Source organism: Bufo gargarizans, chromosome 9 (genome assembly GCF_014858855.1).
Source record: "Bufo gargarizans isolate SCDJY-AF-19 chromosome 9, ASM1485885v1, whole genome shotgun sequence".
NCBI classification, from domain to species: domain Eukaryota; kingdom Metazoa; phylum Chordata; class Amphibia; order Anura; family Bufonidae; genus Bufo; species Bufo gargarizans.
In genome coordinates this window covers 42626793-42643760 of record NC_058088.1, presented here as the reverse complement: position 1 = coordinate 42643760, position 16968 = coordinate 42626793, and the positions used below count along the sequence as shown (strand labels likewise).

Below are 16968 nucleotides of genomic sequence, written 5' to 3'. Positions count from 1 at the left end.
CTGGCTGAGCACCTAACAGAGGGAGAACACAGGAGAGTTTAGCATGGTACTTTACACTCCGGTGTCTAGACTCAGAGGTATGATGACCTCTTGTCTGGCAGTCACCCCCGACCTCTGATGTCGGCAGCTGGCTCTCTAAGTGATCCCATTACCCCGGTGAGATCAGTGTGCTGTCCGTCCACAGCTCCTCATCAGCTTGTCCCCTGACATCAGTGGGCCTCCTCTCACGTCTCTGTGGATCTTTCCTCTGCCAGCCACTAGCATGGAGAAGCAGCGCGCCGAAATGGGCCAATGAGCAGCTTCCCTCCCTAAAAACAAGCTCCCTCCCTGCTGTCATCCCTACACCTGCGAGTAAGGAGCTTAGCTATTGGATGTTTTGGGCAACAGCAGTATTGCTGTGCTGCCCAGGAGATTCACAGCGTGCAGTGCGCTGGTTAACTACCCACAGGGCTCCAGATGGCGACCAAACTGGTCGCCAATGCGACTTAGAATTGCAAAATGGCCACAAGACTTTGTAGTCTTGTTGTCACCATTTGCGCCTAGACTCTCCTTTGCTCTGCCTCTTTCACACATGGGACACGCTGCTGTCAGTGCGCGCCAGGTTCTCCTCAGCAGCACAGACGAGAAGGAGGCAGTCCCTCCCCCCTGTACCGCCGCTGCCACCAATGGACTGATAGGAGGGGCTGTGGCCACTGCGCCACCAATGAATATAGTTTATGCCTGAAAACAAACGCAGGCTGCGGGTGCCGGTGTAGCGTTATACTACCCTACCTCGTGAGATTTCCCTACCTCCTGACTTCCTGTCGCACTGCTAATGACGTGGGAGGCGTTCCTGAGTTTTGACGATCTGAGCATGCGCAAACCGACAGTTTATGGAAAATCTCAGCTGAGTTCAGCTTTACATCGGGACACTGCGCATGCGCAGGAGAGCCTCAGTAGGGAAATATTACGGCCCAGTGCGCAAGCGCGGCTAACTCCGGCCGGCGCATGCGCAATGTCCCGGTGTGAAGCTGAACTCCGCTGAGATTTTCCATAAACTGTCGGTTTGCGCATGCGCAGATCGTCAAAACTCAGGAACGCCTCCTCACGTCATTAGCAGTGCGACGGGAAGTCAGGAGGTAGTGAAATCTCACGAAGTAGGGTAATGTAACACTACACCGGCCATATCCCATACCCGGCACCCAGCCTCTATGACTGCGCGCTGTGATCCACCGCAATTAACCCCTAGCGTCCCACTAGCTTATGTGGGAACTGCAAAAGCTTTTTGTTATCATCTGTAATATCATGCTGTATGGTGTTATCCTGTGATATTCCTTTTTACTAGGCTGGCAGGTGCACTACATACATCCACCACTAGATGGGGGTAGCACCACAGTATGAATAGTGTAGTTCAGGCCTAGTTAGGTTCTCTCTCAGTTGAGAGTTGGAAGTGTGAAGGAGATGGAGGATCTAAGGGTACTTTCACACTTGCGTTGTTTGATTCCGGCAGGCAGTTCCGTTGCCTGAACTGACTGCAAACGGATGTCATTTTTTCTGACTGATCAGGCATTTTTAAGACTGATCAGGATCCTGATCAGTCAGAAAAATGCCTGATCAGTCAGAAAAATGCATTGCAATACCGGATCCGTTTTTCCGGTGTCATCAGGCAAAACGTTTTTTTTTTTTTTTTTTTCATTTTTAAAGGTCTGCGCATGCGCAGACCGGAAGGACGGATCCGGCATTCCGGTATTTTGAATGCCGGATCCGGCACTAATACATTCCTATGGGAAAAAATGCCGGATCCAGCATTCAGGCAAGTCTTCGGTTTTTTTCGCCGGAGATAAAACCGCAGCATGCTACGGTTTTCTCTTTTGCCTGATCAGTCAAAACGACTGAACTGAAGACATCCTGATGCAAACTGAACGGATTACTCTCCATTCAGAATGCATGGGGATATGCCTGATCAGTTCTTTTCCGGTATTGAGCCCCTGTGACGGAACTCTATGCCGGAAAAGAAAAACGCAAGTGTGAAAGTACCCTAAGGGGGAAGGAGAGGTCCCTTCTCCTCTCAGCAATCTCTGGAGTTCCACGGCCCAGAGAAGCCATCGTGCATATCAGTATCAAAGCCAGGAAGACAGGCAGAGGGAAGGCTACATTCTACTACGCATTCTCCAGGAGTAACAAGTGAATTTCTCGTATTATTGGATCAAGACAAAGGAAGGACAAGGCCATTATTATAGCTCTAGGCGCCTTTGTAATTAGGTGAAGGACTTATTAGCTTCTGGCAGCCTCACCGTTATTCTTAAGACAGATAAGGATTCTGTCATATCACTTGTGTAGAAGATGAAGACTAGGACTACCTCAGCTAAGACTGAAGCAAGACATAGAGCTGTTTCCCAGTGAGTACATAACTTACCACCCCAGCCTGACACATTACCACCAGCGCAGCCTGTTACTGGGATTAATCACATACTACTTGCATGTGTATCAGAGACTGGTTTTATTGCTGGATGTAAACTGTTCTCAAGAACCTGGTTATAGTAAAGTTCTCAGTTGGATTTAAACTCCACACCACTACTACTCTCAACATTTTGCACCCTCAAGGTACTGGCGTCACGACAAAACCTAAACCAGGGCCCAGCCGCACAAGAACTCAGCAACCATCCACCATCAAGGGCACCTCAATCACCACCTGGCCGGTGTCCCCTGTAATAGAGTGTGCCCCGGAGAATCCAGTGCTGTTCCCCCCTGCACTGCTGGCCCAGGGAGGCGTCTGCTAACCGCGGGTAACCGATGAACTGTATGTACAGTCCGGTCCACTGGGCACCTCACGTGTTCTACCCCTGTGGACTGGCACGCTGCACTAATTGTGGCGGATTGCAGCGCACAGCCATAGAGGCCGGGTATGGGATATGGCTGGCACCAGCAGCCTGGGTATGTATTCAGGCATCAACTATATTCATTGGTGGCCCCCCCAACCCCAGTATTATAAAGTATCATCATTGGTGGCGCAGTGCGCTCCCAACCCCCCCCCCCCCCCAAGTATTATAACTATTATAATCATTGGTGGCAGTGGCCACAGAGTCCCCCTTCCCTCCTCTTCATTGGTGGTGCAGTGGCAGCTTCTGATCGGAGCCCCAGCAGTGTAATCCTGAGGCTCCGATCGGTTACCATGGCAGCCAGGACGCTACTGAAGCCCTACAGGGCAGCAGGGAGAGTGCGAAGTCCTATTCACCCTAATAGAGCTCTACTAGGGGGAATAGGACAAGGGTTCTAGCCCCTAAGGGGGCTAATAGTTAGTAAAATGCGGAATGCACGCAGCTTTTTGGGCGTTTTATTTTTTTCACGTGGTATCCAGTATCGCAATGCTTTTTTATGGTATCGAAATCGAGTCAAAATGTTGGTATCCTGACAACCCTAGGTAAGACATATTTTTTTTTTTTATACCGTAATTATATGTACTGTATTTTAAATTTGGCAACAAAAAGTTTAATTTGGCTACTAAATTTTTCAGGTAATGAGCCAATGGCTCCTTGATATTTTTTTTAGTCTGGAGCCCTGTACCTACTGTATCTTTTGCCCTATAAGACGCACCTAGGTTTTAGAGGAGGACAATAAGAAGAAAAATATTTTTCATTACACCTCTGGTCAGACTAACGATCAGACCCCCAATGTAAATTACCCCAATCAGACCTCAGATAAGAGCCCCATGCCTCTCTTCAGCCCCCAGCAGCCTTATATAAGCCCCCATTGCCTCTCACCAGCCCCCAGCAGCGTTATATCAGCCCCCATTGCCTGTCACCAGCCCCGAGCTGTGTTATGAGAGCCCCCAGCAGCGTTATATAAGCCCCATTACCTCTCACCAGCCCCCAGCCATGTTATATTAGCCCCCATCAGCCTCATATTGAATAAAATAAAAAAGCACTTACCTCTCCTGCTCCCGGACGCCGCTGCTACTCCTCTCCTCCAACGCGATCCTCTTCTTCCTGCTGCGCACAGTGAACTGGCGCGCTCAGTGTGAGGTAATAGAGCGGCCTCACGCTGTGCGCAGACACAGCCGAGGTCCATGAAGAGGTGAGTACAGAGCCTTCACCGCTTCTTGGTCCTCCGGTACTAATGAGCGCTTCCATAATGGAATTGGGGAGGGGAGCGTCTTATGGGGCAAAAAAAATGGTACATGAAAAGCCTTCATACGCATTAGCCTTTTTTCAAAGTGTAAAATTTCCTGAACAGGCGTCTGACGTTTGTACAGTCGTTATTGCGACCTCTGGGCTGCAGTGCTCCAAAAACTAGGTTTAATCCAAATGCAGAGGAGCTTTGCAAGTGCCCAGGGGCGGTGTTTGCCACTCCAAGTGCCCAGGCACCCAGGGCATTACTCAATGAAAACTCCTCCCCTCTATTGCAGTTAGGCTGCCCAGTATCCATGTGACGCCACTATCTTCAGGGTGTGCATGCGAACACCAGCACCGGCCCGCGCGTGTTGTGGGCAGCGGCATCATTCAACCTAACGAGCATGCACCGCTTACTGGGGATGTGCTGACTGCTTGTGCGATAGAGAGGCCAGTAAGCAGCGCATCCGCATTAGGATGAATGATGCCGCTGCCCACAGAGGATATCATACGGCGCATGCACGGGCCAGCGTTGGTGTTTGCAGGCACGTGGATACTGGGCAGGCTAACTGCGATAGAGGGGAGGAGTTTTCTTATCCTCAGGATACGTCATCAGTATCTGTTTGGTGGGGGTCCGATACCCGGGACCCCGCCAATCAGCTGTTGGAGAAGGCAGCGGCCCTCCTGTGAACACCACTGCCTTCTTGCAGCTCACCAAGCACAGCGCCGTACATTGTATAGTGGCGGTGATTGGTATGACGGCCAGCCTTATTCACGTCAATGAGGGTGAGCCGCTCCTAGGCCACGTGACTGATGAACTTGGCCTAGGAAAAAGCTGGAGAAGGCTGCAGCCTTCTCAAACAGCTGATTAGCAGGGGGTCCCAGGTGTCGGACCCCCACCGATGAGATACTGATGACTGAGGATGAGCGAATCGTCTTCAGATGAAACATCTGTCTATGTGACTAGTCAGGATGTCATACTGCCAATGGTTCCGAAGTCAATTCGCATAAAACTTTGTTCCAATACTGTACGGAGCAGGATCTCCATACAGTATTAGAATGTATTGGCAGAGATGATGCGTGTGGAGTCAGTCCGGATGCTGAGCACTGACGACACGCATCGAATCCGGAAGCAAAACTTACTCGTCTGAAAGAAGCCCTCATGTGGCTCTGCTGGCCAAGCCGCTGCGGAGCAGTCTCACAAGTGAATGGGGTTGTTGCGCGACTCACTGATAGCCAGGACCGTGCCCCGGAATTACATTAAAATCCAGCAGTTTGGGATTCTGGGAACGTGGCAAATTGCAAGTCGCGCTGCACCCTATTCCCTTGTGTGGCCGCACTGGTGCAGCCCCTGCCTAAGCGAGCCAGGAATGGGGACAGGAGTCCTGTGGGCCGGGACAGGAGTCCTGTGGGCCGGGACAGGAGTCCTGTGGGCCGGGCCCCCCTTGGCTTCTCCCCGCCCAGCTCAGCTTGATTGGCAGGTCTCTGTGTATATGGAGCAATATAGCAGAGCCGGGCAGCTGCCAATGTGACTAGTCCTCCCCCGTTCCCAGGATGTCATACTGCCCCTGGTTCAGGAGGTAGGAATCTCCTCCGGCCTCTAACTCTATGGCCATATTCACACTGGGGTTGATAACGGCATAAAACGCGTGCAGTTTTAGCGCAATTTGCAATGAGCTCATTGGCTGAAGAGTTTTTACATGTAAAGGATAAAGATCGCCCCCCACAAACCTGACAATCTTCACACAACTGCAGGAGGCTTTTAAGTGCCGTTTATTGACCACTACGTGTGAATACAGCCTTATGGCCTCACTGCCAACACCTGGCACTCACCTTAGGGAACCAGGCTTTCTTTTCCAGGTCCCATTCATATTCTGTGCCATCAGAAGGGTCCGTAAAGGTGTGGGGGTCCGTTCCGTCCCCAGCCTCGCGATTTCCATACAGTTGCTGGAGCCGCAGCTGCTCATAAAACGCTTCGTTGCTGTCCATGTCCTTGCTAGTCCCCAAGGGGTTAATGGAGCAGTGTTCAGATACTGCGCCTGATCCCCAAAACCGATAACGTTAACGTAGACCCCCCAGTTCAACCCAGGTGCCCTTGCACGCATGCGCAGTACCTATCCGTCAAAGCGCACGCGCCTGGCCCACGCAAGCGCAGAGGTCGTCTCTCAAGTGCGCATGCGTTCCAAAATCACATCACATGACCGAGCAGTATAAAGAGGAGGGTGCCCTGGAGGGAAACCAGACTGCGCGGCAGTCTCGCGGTTTTATGTTATGCTTGTCAGGTGTGCGGGAAAAGCCTTCATGATGGAGATCATCTCCTTGATGCCATTTACAGAGGGAATGATGTGGCGGGAAGCTGTGATCGAGGGGGCGACGTTCTGGGGAGGGGGATGCTCTGCACGTGCTATGCCCAGCTGTGTGTAGTGAGAGCCCCTTCTAGCAGGGGGTCAGCAACCTCCAAAACAGCTAGAGAGCCATAACTACAACTCCCAGCATGCACACTTGCTCAACAGTTCTGGAAACACCCATACAAATGAATGTAGCACGATGGGTGTTGTAGTTTCACAGCAGCTGGAGGTTGGCATGTGTCTGGCTGACAGAAGTCATAGGTGTGGCACAGTATATGTGTCCATCCTATTTGCCAACCAAAGGTATGTGGTGCAGGCATGAGTGGCACCATATGCCCAGTGGAGTCGGAGACAGCCCTCCGCTAAGTGCCCCTGCCCCCTCATTGTACAATTGGAGAGCGCCCCTGCCTGGGACTTACGGTAACACAAGGCCTCTACTGTGTCTCTGGTCAGAGGTGTTCTGATGTGCCAGGTAGGGCCCTGCCATGTCTTCACAGCAGCCGGAGGTGTTTTCCGTTTTCTTGTACCCCCCCTTCTATTGCTGTTAGTGTTGGCCGCTAGTAGCAGTGAAAGGTCAGGTGGGTGGTCCCGGCGCTCGGTGCCAATGCCTGAGGTCATGTTCCATTAGCGAGGTTTGCCCAGACATTAGTTATATGCTGTTTGTCAGGTGCGGGTCCCACCTCTAAGACCCACTGCTAGGCCCAGAACGGGGTCTCTGACGTGAAGGCGAGCGCATGCGTGTTGTGCTCTCCATTCATTGCTGATGGGAGTTTTGAAAATAGCAGCATTTGCTGATCCGTGCTTCCGCAAAAAAATAGAACATGTCCTATTCTTGTCCGCAATTGCAGACAAGATTAGGCATTTTCTATTATAGTGCCGGCGATATCCGGTCTGAAAAATGCGGAATGCACATTGCTGGTGTCCGTGTTCTGCGCATTCGTAAAACACTTACGGAAGTGTGAATGAACCCTGAGTGCGCTTAGATTTTCTTGGAAGACCCAAAGTGGGCAATGGAACGGACACCTCTCAGAAGTAGCCTATTTTCGGAACTCCCATAGCAGTGTACGGAGGGTAGGCTCTCAATCACGGTGTGCTCTCTGTTCACTTCAGGGGTCAGCAACCTTTGGCACTCCAGCTGTTGTGGAACTACAATTCCCAGCATGCTCCATTGATTTTTTTTCATGGGAGTTCTGAGCAGAGCAAGTATGCATGCGTGCTGGGAGTTGTAGTTTCATGACAGCTGTTCTGCCGGAGGTTGCCTACCCTAGTGCTAGGAGGTCTACTACATAAAGAAGATTGCAGTGCCACCTCTCTATTGGAATCTCCATGTCCAGTTGGTGTAACACAGGCATTCTTAACCCGCGGCTCTCCAGCTGTTGTAAAACTACAACTCCCACAATGCCCTGCTGTAGGTTGATAGCTGTAGGCTGTCTGAGAATGCTGGGAGTTGTAGTTGTAGTTTTGCAACAGCTGGAGGGCCGCAGGTTGAGCATGCCTGGTGTAACACTATAGTGGACGTCAGCAGCAGCGAGAAACCTTGACTGGAAGGAAGCTGTCTGTAAACCATCTGCCACTAGGGGGAGCTCACAGCATGGGAATTTACTGTATGTAGCCCCCATAAACCTCAATGCAAGCTGTTAGGCTACTTTCACACTTGCGTTTGATCGGATCCGTTCTGAACGGATCTGATCATATTAATGCAGACGGAGGCTCCGTTCAGTACGGATCCGTCTGCATTAATAACTTAGAAAAATTTCTAAGTGCGAAAGTAGCCTGAGCGGATCCGTTCAGACTTTCAATGTAAAGTCAATGGGGGACGGATCCGCTTGAAGATTGAGCCATATGGTGTCATCTTCAAGCGGATCCGTTCCCATTGACTTACATTGTAAGTCTGGACGGATCCGCACGGCCAGGCGGACAGCTGAACGCTGCAAGCAGCGTTCAGCTGTCCGCCTGGCCGTGCGGAGGCGAGCGGAGCGGAGGCTGAACGCCGCCAGACTGATGCAGTCTGAGCGGATCCGCATCCATTTAGACTGCATCAGGGCTGGACGGAAGCGTTCTGCTCCGCTCGTGAGCTCCTTCAAACGGAGCTCACGAGCGGACAGCAGAACGCTAGTGTGAAAGTAGCCTCAAAGGGGTTAAGAAACAACAACCTTCAATAATAGCCGAACTTGGAGCAAGAAGTCCTGATTACTTGACAGGTGATGTAGTAAGTTTCCAGTAAGCCGTGCATAGTCTAAGCAGCCAGCTATACAATACAGGATCGCTACTCTATTATTCCTCCTGGCCGGTTTGTCTGCAAGCGTTGCAATGAAACGCCACCGCAGATACCAGGCTCCTTTGTGGAAGCAGAAGACGCCCACCCTGGGTAGGATCCAATAGTGCTTTCATTCACACGCATTTAAAATTATTCACCAGATTAAAGCTTGGTATTCAGCATATAAAACACATGGTGCCCGACCGGTTTTGCCTTGCAGCTTTCTCAAGGGCATAAAAAAAAAAAACACCTCCAAAAAATACAGCACAGGGGCAAACCTTTCCATTATACGTGATCTCTGTGTAGCCTTCACCCCTGCTTTTTGGCTCGCAATTACTGACCAAATAACTGTGTGAAAGCGGTGACTGTTTTCTTTTCCGGCACTGAGTTCCGTCACAGGAGCTCAATACCGGAAAAGAACTGATCAGTTTCATCCCCACGCATTCTGAATGGAGAGAAATCTGTTTAGGATGCATCAGGATGTCTTCAGTTCAGTCACTGAACGGAGGAAATACCACAGCATGCTGCAGTATTATCTCCGTCCAAAATTCCGGATCAGTTGCCGGAATCCGGCATTAATTTGCATTGAAATGTATTAGTGCGCAGACTGGTAAAAATGTGAAAAAAAAATATAGAAACGGATCCGTTCTTGCAATGCATTTGTGAGACGGATCTGGCTACAAATGCTGTCCGTTTGCATGCGGATTGCCTGATCTGGCGACAGAACTGCTTGCTGGATCACTCTGCTGCAAGTGTGAAAGTAGCCCAAGTCTACTTTTACACTCGCGTTTTGGCTTTCCGTTTGTGAGATCCGTTCAGGGCTCTCACAAGCGGTCCAAAACGGATCCGTTTGTATTCTAATGCATTCTGAGTGGAAAAGGATCCGCTCAGAATACATCAGCTTAGTCTCCATTCCGCTTTGGAAACGGACGCCAAAACGCTGCTTGATGAAACGGAGCAAAACGTAATGTAAGTCAATGGCGACGGATCCGTTTTCACTGACACAATCCGGCACAATAGAAAACGGATCCGTTCTCCATTGACTTTCAGTGTTGTTCAAAACAGATCCGTTTTGGCTGTGTTACAGATAATACAAACGGATCCGTTCTGAACGGATGCATGCGGTTGTATTATCTGAACGGATCCGTCCATGACTTATCCGCACAAAACACGAGTGTGAAAGTAGCCAAGGCACCGGCTGCAAGGGAAACGTATATTAACTGTCTGCAATCCAATCCATGTAATAGATTTACAGTGAGAGCTGCGGGATGTTAGTGGCGCTCCGCTCTCGCTTATAGAGGAGTCGTCTACTAATATGTTTCAACTATTTTTTTTTTTCTGTTACGACGTTCACCGCATGGGAGATATTTTTATATTTTAATAGTTTGGACTTTTCGGATGTGGCGATATGTAATATGTTTATTTATTATTTATATGTAAAATTGGGAAATACTTAAATGGAGTCTTTCACCTAAACTGGCCATTATAGAACGCTAACACCATGATCTGCATTATAGTCCCCATACGTGAATGCTACTTACCGTATAGCTGTCCGTCGCTTATTTTCGCTAAAAAACACTTATTCGTTCACAAGATTCGCTGCGCCTGCGCACTTCATTCCCCAATATGGGCAGAGGCACAAGGCTGGCTAGCTGTACGGGCCGGCACATGCGCATTAAACGCTCTTGTGCCTCTGCCCATAATGGGGTATGAAGTGCGCAGGCGCAGCGAATCTTGTAAATGGCGCTGGATTTCTGAAGAACCTAGGGCGGGTCAGAGGGGTGAAAGGGGGAGGGGTTTCATATGAAAAGCGACGAGGGGCCTGGGCACCGACCACTTGAACGCCGCCCCATGGCACCTTCAGAACCTAATTAACATATTGAATAAAAGTGTTTTTTAGCGAAAATAAGCGACGGACAGCTATACGGTAAGTAGCATTCACGTATGGGGACTGTAATGCAGATCATGGTGTTAGTGTTCTATAATGGCCAGTTTAGGTGAAAGACTCTCTTTAATATCTTTTTTTTTAAACTTTTTATTTAATAACTATTTCCCCCCTTAGGGGCTAGAACCTGGGATTTTTTAATCCCTTGTCCTATTCACCCTGATAGAGCTCTGTTATGGTGAATAGGACCTCACACTGTCCCTGCTGCCCTGTGCATAGTGCACATGGCAGCAGGGAGCTGACTATGGCAGCCAGGGCTTCAATAGCGTCCTCGCTGCCATGGTAACTGATTGGAGCCCCAGGATTACACTGCTGGGGCTCCAATCAGAAGCTGCCACTGCCACTGCCACCAATGAGGAGGAGGGGACCCTCTGGCCACTGCCACAAATGATTTTAACACTGGGGGGTGAGGGGGTGCTCTGCGCCACCAATGATTTTAATACTGAGGCGGGGGGGAGGGCGCACTGCGCCACCAATGATAATTAACATTTAATTCAGGAAGCAGGTGCGGCACCTGAGGGGTTAACTCCCTCCTCCGGAATTTGTATTAAACATTTACTTTCATTGGTGGCTCAGTGCGCCCGCCCCTCTCTCCTCATTGGTGGCAGCGGCACAGGGGTAGGGAGAGACTGCTTCCTTCTCCCGTGTGCTGCTGAGGAGAACGCGGAGTGCGCTGAGAGAGCGCGCTCAATGTTCTCTGATACTAGACTGCACTATAGTGAAGCCTAGTATCGAAAAAAGGCAAATCCCGGTATTGAGGTCGATACCAGACAAAAGTATCGATTGGGTATTGAAAATTCAATACCCGAAACAACCCTACTGGAGCTGCATTGATCGTGTGCGTGAGAGCACACAGCATCATAGATTACAATGATGCTGTGCACGTCGGCCACCGCACTTATAAGATCTTATGAGTGCGGGACAATAATCTATGCTGCTGTGCGCACGATCAATGCCGCTCCAGGACATATGGCCTGCTCACGGACCGTACGTCTCGGAGGGCATACAGTCATGGTCAAGGGCCCTAAAATGTACAGGATGTTTTATTGTTCTTATAAAAAAAAATGTCATACAATCATTTCCTTTCTCATCTATACAACTCCTGCAGTACCACGCTGTGTCACTAGATGTCCTCATTGTAGCAAAGATGCCACTGATTTAGTTGCTACTACGGTATGTAACATGCTATAAATATGTATTAATGTATCACTTTAGTTACTAATTAAAATCTATTGAAAAATATTCTTATCTGCTTTTATCTTCAGATATTTTCTTTGTGATTATAGGGGCATCTATGGCAGGATTTGTGTATAGGCTCAGTTCTGCTGTTGTAGCTAGGCTTTCCTTTACCCAGGGCGAAGGTTCAGTTAACTGCCATTACCTTGCGTAAGGACCTTGTCTTGAGTATTGTGGTTTGACGGTAACCCTAACAACCAGAACCCTGGGGGGGGGGGGTGCCTGGGTTGCCCCTCCACAGCTGTGCTCCTGTTAGTGGCCCCTTTAGGGTTTGCCCTCTAATGAGCGGCCACTCGCTGCCAAGGAGTGTTTTTTTACATAAGTCAGGAGAGGAAAACCCGCATTGGTAGAAATCTCTAGAGAACCATAGCTGAAGAAATTCCCTTCCCCTGGGCTGGGGTAGAAAGCCAACATGTGACGTGAGGAAGATGCAGCAAAATATTCATTTGTTCTGTGAATGGATCCAAATATGTAAAGTCAGGTAGATTACGGGTAAGTACAGAAACCAAGACCGGAATTTGCATCTTGTTTTTGAAGGGTCTGATCCTGACATCAAGATGGTGACCGCCATCTCATTAACGCATTGTGGCATCTTCATCTTCAGTTGCTGAAGGTCCAAAGGCTGAAACAGATTGTTCATGTTTCACTGCCATAAGGCCTCTTTCACACGAGCGTAACGGATTAGGTCCGGGTGCGTTCAGTGAAACCCACACCATTTTGCGAGCAAGTTCAGTCAGTTTTGTCTGTGATTGCGTTCAGTTTTTTCCGTGCGGGTGCAATGTGTTCTTCACGCACGTGATAAAAAACTGAAGCTTTACAAACATCTCCTAGCAACCATCAGTGAAAAACTGATTCCATCCGCACTTGCTTCCAGATGCAATGCGTTTTTCACTGAAGCCCCATTCACTTCTATGGGGCCAGGGCTGCGTGAAAACCGCAGAATGTGGAACATGCTGCGTTTTTCACGCAACGCAGAACTGATGCATGAAAAACAACGCTCATGTACACAGCCCCATAGAAATGAATGGGTCAGGATTCAGTGCGGGTGCTGTGCGTTCACATCACGCATTGCACCCGTGCGGGAAAACTCGCTCGTGTGAAAAGGGCCTAAGAATAACATAAAAAATTATTTCTAAAAACGTTAAACAAAAATGTGACTTAAACAATAAGTCATTTTCTGATGACACATTGCCTTCAAGGGGACCACTATGGATGTGTTCAGTCTGCGTCGGGAGCATTCCTAAGGCTACTTTCACACTAGCGTTCGATCGGATCCGTTCTGAACGGATCCGATCGTAATAATGCAGACGGAGGCTCCGTTCAGAACGGATCCGTCTGCATTATATTAGCAAAAAAAAGCTAAGTGTGAAAATAGCCTCGGACGGATCCGTCCAGACTTTCAATGTAAAGTCAATGGGGGACGGATCCGCTTGAAGATTGAGCCATATTGTGGCATCTTCAAACGGATCCGTCCCCATTGACTTACATTGTAAGTCTGGACGGATCCGCACGCCTCCGCACGGCCAGGCGGACACCCGAACGCTGCAAGCAGCGTTCAGCTGTCCGCCTGTCCGTGCGGAGGCTGAACGCCGCCAGACTGATGCAGTCTGAGCGGATCCGCCTCCATTCAGACTGCATCAGGGCTGGACGGCTGCGTTCGGGTCCGCTCGTGAGCCCCTTCAAACGGAGCTCACGAGCGGACCGACGAACGCTAGTGTGAAAGCAGCCTAATACATAGGCCGAACCTATACCAAAAAAGCTATGTGATGAAAGTGTATGAATGAGAAGACAACATTATATGTACATCACGCGTGGTGTTTTATTGGAAACAAAATATACCCCTCTGCCCATAGAAGCAGTTATTACTGACACTGATACATTAGATTCCAGTATTATACACAATAGCACTTAAAGGGGTTCTGTGGGAACAGGAATGGAAGGTAAGAGACAGGATCTCCAGCCTGCCTGCGGCGATCGTTCGCTGGCAGGCTGGAGATGCGATCTTTTTAACCCCTAACAGGTATATTAGACGCTGTTTTGATAACAGCGTCTAATATACCTGCTACCTGGTCCTCTGGTGGTCCCTTTTGCTTGGATCGACCACCAGAGGACACAGGTAGCTCAGTAAAGTACCACAGAACACCACTACACTACACCCCCCTGTCACTTATGAACCCCTGATCACCCCCCCCCCCCCCCCCCTGTAAGGCTCCATTCAGACGTCCGTATGATTTTTACGGATACATGGATCGGATCCACAAAACACATACGGACGTCTGAATGAAGCCTTACAGGGGGGTGATCACCCATATAGACTCCCTGATCACCCCCCTGTCATTGATCACCCCCCCCTATAAGGCTCCATTCAGACGTCCATATGTTTTTTACGGATACATGGATCGGATCCGCAAAACACATACAGACGTCTGAATGGAGCCTTACAGGGGGGTGATCAATGACAGGGGGGTGATCACCCATATAGACTCCCTGATCACCCCCCTGTCATTGATCACCCCCCCTGTAAGGCTCCATTCAGACGTCCATATGTTTTTTACGGATACATGGATCGGATCCGCAAAACGCATACGGACGTCTGAATGGAGCCTTACAGGGGGGTGATCACCCATATAGACTCCCTGATCACCCCCCTGTCATTGATCACCCCCCTGTAAGCTCCATTTAGACATTTTTTTGGACACAAGTTAGCGGAAATAGATATTTTTATTTTATTTTTCTTACTAAGTCTCATATTCCACTAACTTGTGTCAAAAAATAAAATCTCACATGAACTCACCATACCCCTCACGGAATCCAAATGCGTAATTTTTTTTTTACATTTATATTCCAGACTTCTTCTCACGCTTTAGGGCCCCTAAAATGCCAGGGCAGTATAAATACCCCACATGTGACCCCATTTCGGAAAGAAGACACCCCAAGGTATTCCGTGAGGGGCATATTGAGTCCATGAAAGATAGAAATTTTTGTCCCAAGTTAGCGGAAAGGGAGACTTTGTGAGAAAATACAAAAAAAAAAAAAAACAATTTCCGCTAACTTGTGCCCAAAATTTTTTTTTCTATGAACTCGCCATGCCCCTCATTGAATACCTTGGGGTGTCTTCTTTCCAAACTGGGGTCACATGTGGGGTATTTATACTGCCCTGGCATTTTAGGGGCCCGAAAGCATGAGAAGAAGTCTGGGATCCAAATGTCTAAAATTGCCCTCCTAAAAGGAATTTGGGCCGCTTTGCGCATCTAGGCGACAAAAAAGTGTCACACATGTGGTATCGCCGTACTCAGGAGAAGTTGGGGAATGTGTTTTGGGGTGTCATCTTACATATACCCATGCTGGGTGAGATAAATATCTTGGTCAAATGCCAACTTTGTATAAAAAAATGGGAAAAGTTGTCTTTTGCCAAGATATTTCTCTCACCCAGCATGGGTATATGTAAAATGACACCCCAAAACACATTCCCCAACTTCTCCTGAGTACGGCGATACCAGATGTGTGACACCTTTTTTGCAGCCTAGGTGGGCAAAGGGGCACACATTCCAAAGAGCACCTTTCGGATTTCACCGGTCATTTTTTACAGATTTTGATTTCAAACTACTTCTAACGCATCTGGGCCCCTAAAATGCCAGGGCAGTATAACTACCCCACAAGTGACCCCATTTTGGAAAGAAGACACCCCAAGGTATTTTGTGATGGGCATAGTGAGTTCATGGAAGTTTTTATTTTTTGTCACAAGTTAGTGGAATATGAGACTTTGTAAGAAAAAAATAAATAAAAAATCACCATTTTCCGCTAACTTGTGACAAAAAATAAAAAGTTCTATAATCTCACTATGCCCATCAGTGAATACCTTAGGGTGTCTACTTTCCGAAATGGGGTCATTTGTGGGGTGTTTGTACTGTCTGGGCATTGTAGAACCTCAGGAAACATGACAGGTGCTCAGAAAGTCAGAGCTGCTTCAAAAAGCGGAAATTCACATTTTTGTACCATAGTTTGTAAACGCTATAACTTTTACCCAAACCATTTTTTTTTTTACCCAAACTTTTTTTTTATCAAAGACATGTAGAACAATAAATTTAGCTAAAAATTTATATATGGATGTCGTTTTTTTTGCAAAATTTTACAACTGAAAGTGAAAAATGTCATTTTTTTGCAAAAAAAATCTTTAAATTTCTTTTAATAACAAAAAAAGTAAAAATGTCAGCAGCAATGAAATACCACCAAATGAAAGCTCTATTAGTGAGAAGAAAAGGAGGTAAAATTAATTTGGGTGGTAAGTTGCATGACCGAGCAATAAACGGTGAAAGTAGTGTAGTGCAGAAGTGTAAAAAGTGGCCTGGTCATTAAGGGTGTTTCAGCTAGGGGGGTTGAAGTGGTTAAACAGCCCTCCTACAGGTCCGGGCTGTTAGCGCAGGACCGCGGATCTCATGTTAGCCCGTGCAGCGCTTAGACTGGGCCGCCGTCTCGGTATATGTTTGAATACAGCTTTCAGGTATTCAAATGTATACCCCAAACAGAATGCCTGGGTCTAAATGCAGTGAGAACCCAGCCTTAAAGGGGTTGTCCTATGAAAAATATTCCACAGTTTTCAAACCAGCACCTGGGTCTGAATACTTTTGTAAATGCATGTAGTTGAAAATGTATTATAGCTGCTGAGTTATTCAATAAAATGTATCTGTATAGCAGCACCTGCTGTTTTTTTTCTTTCTTATTTCTTTGACCTGCTCACTGAGATGGCCGCACATGCTCAGTTTCATCCTTGAACTGCCTCCTGAGCTGTGATAGGGAGAGCTGAGACACGCCTCCTGAGCTGCAGCAGAAGAGACACGCCCCTTGAGCTGTCAGCTTGATATAAAACTAGCAGAGCAATGAATGAGGAGATCTCTGGATCCATGTGAGGTACAGGGCTGGGTCTAGCTTTGTTAGAAAGAGATTGTTATTCACTATATGATGTCTGATTTTAATTTTTTACATTAATCATAGGATAACCCCTTTAAGCAGACATACAAGCCTCCTCTCTGCAACTGTTGTTCCCATGATCACCGACAGAGACCAAATTTTAAAGGGGTGTTCCAGTTAAAACAA

At 48.2% G+C, this 16968-nt stretch overlaps 1 protein-coding gene across 1 annotated transcript in view; it reads right to left on the bottom strand.

The window, feature by feature from the left end:
• Positions 1–6203, bottom strand: part of HTATSF1 (HIV-1 Tat specific factor 1) — a 44329-nt gene extending 38126 nt beyond the window's left edge. The window contains exon 1 of the mRNA XM_044306314.1: positions 5922–6203. Coding sequence (XP_044162249.1) covers positions 5922–6077 — 156 coding nt within the window. The 5' untranslated portion in view covers positions 6078–6203. The remainder of the gene's footprint in view (positions 1–5921) is intronic.
• Positions 6204–16968: the final 10765 nt, after the last annotated feature.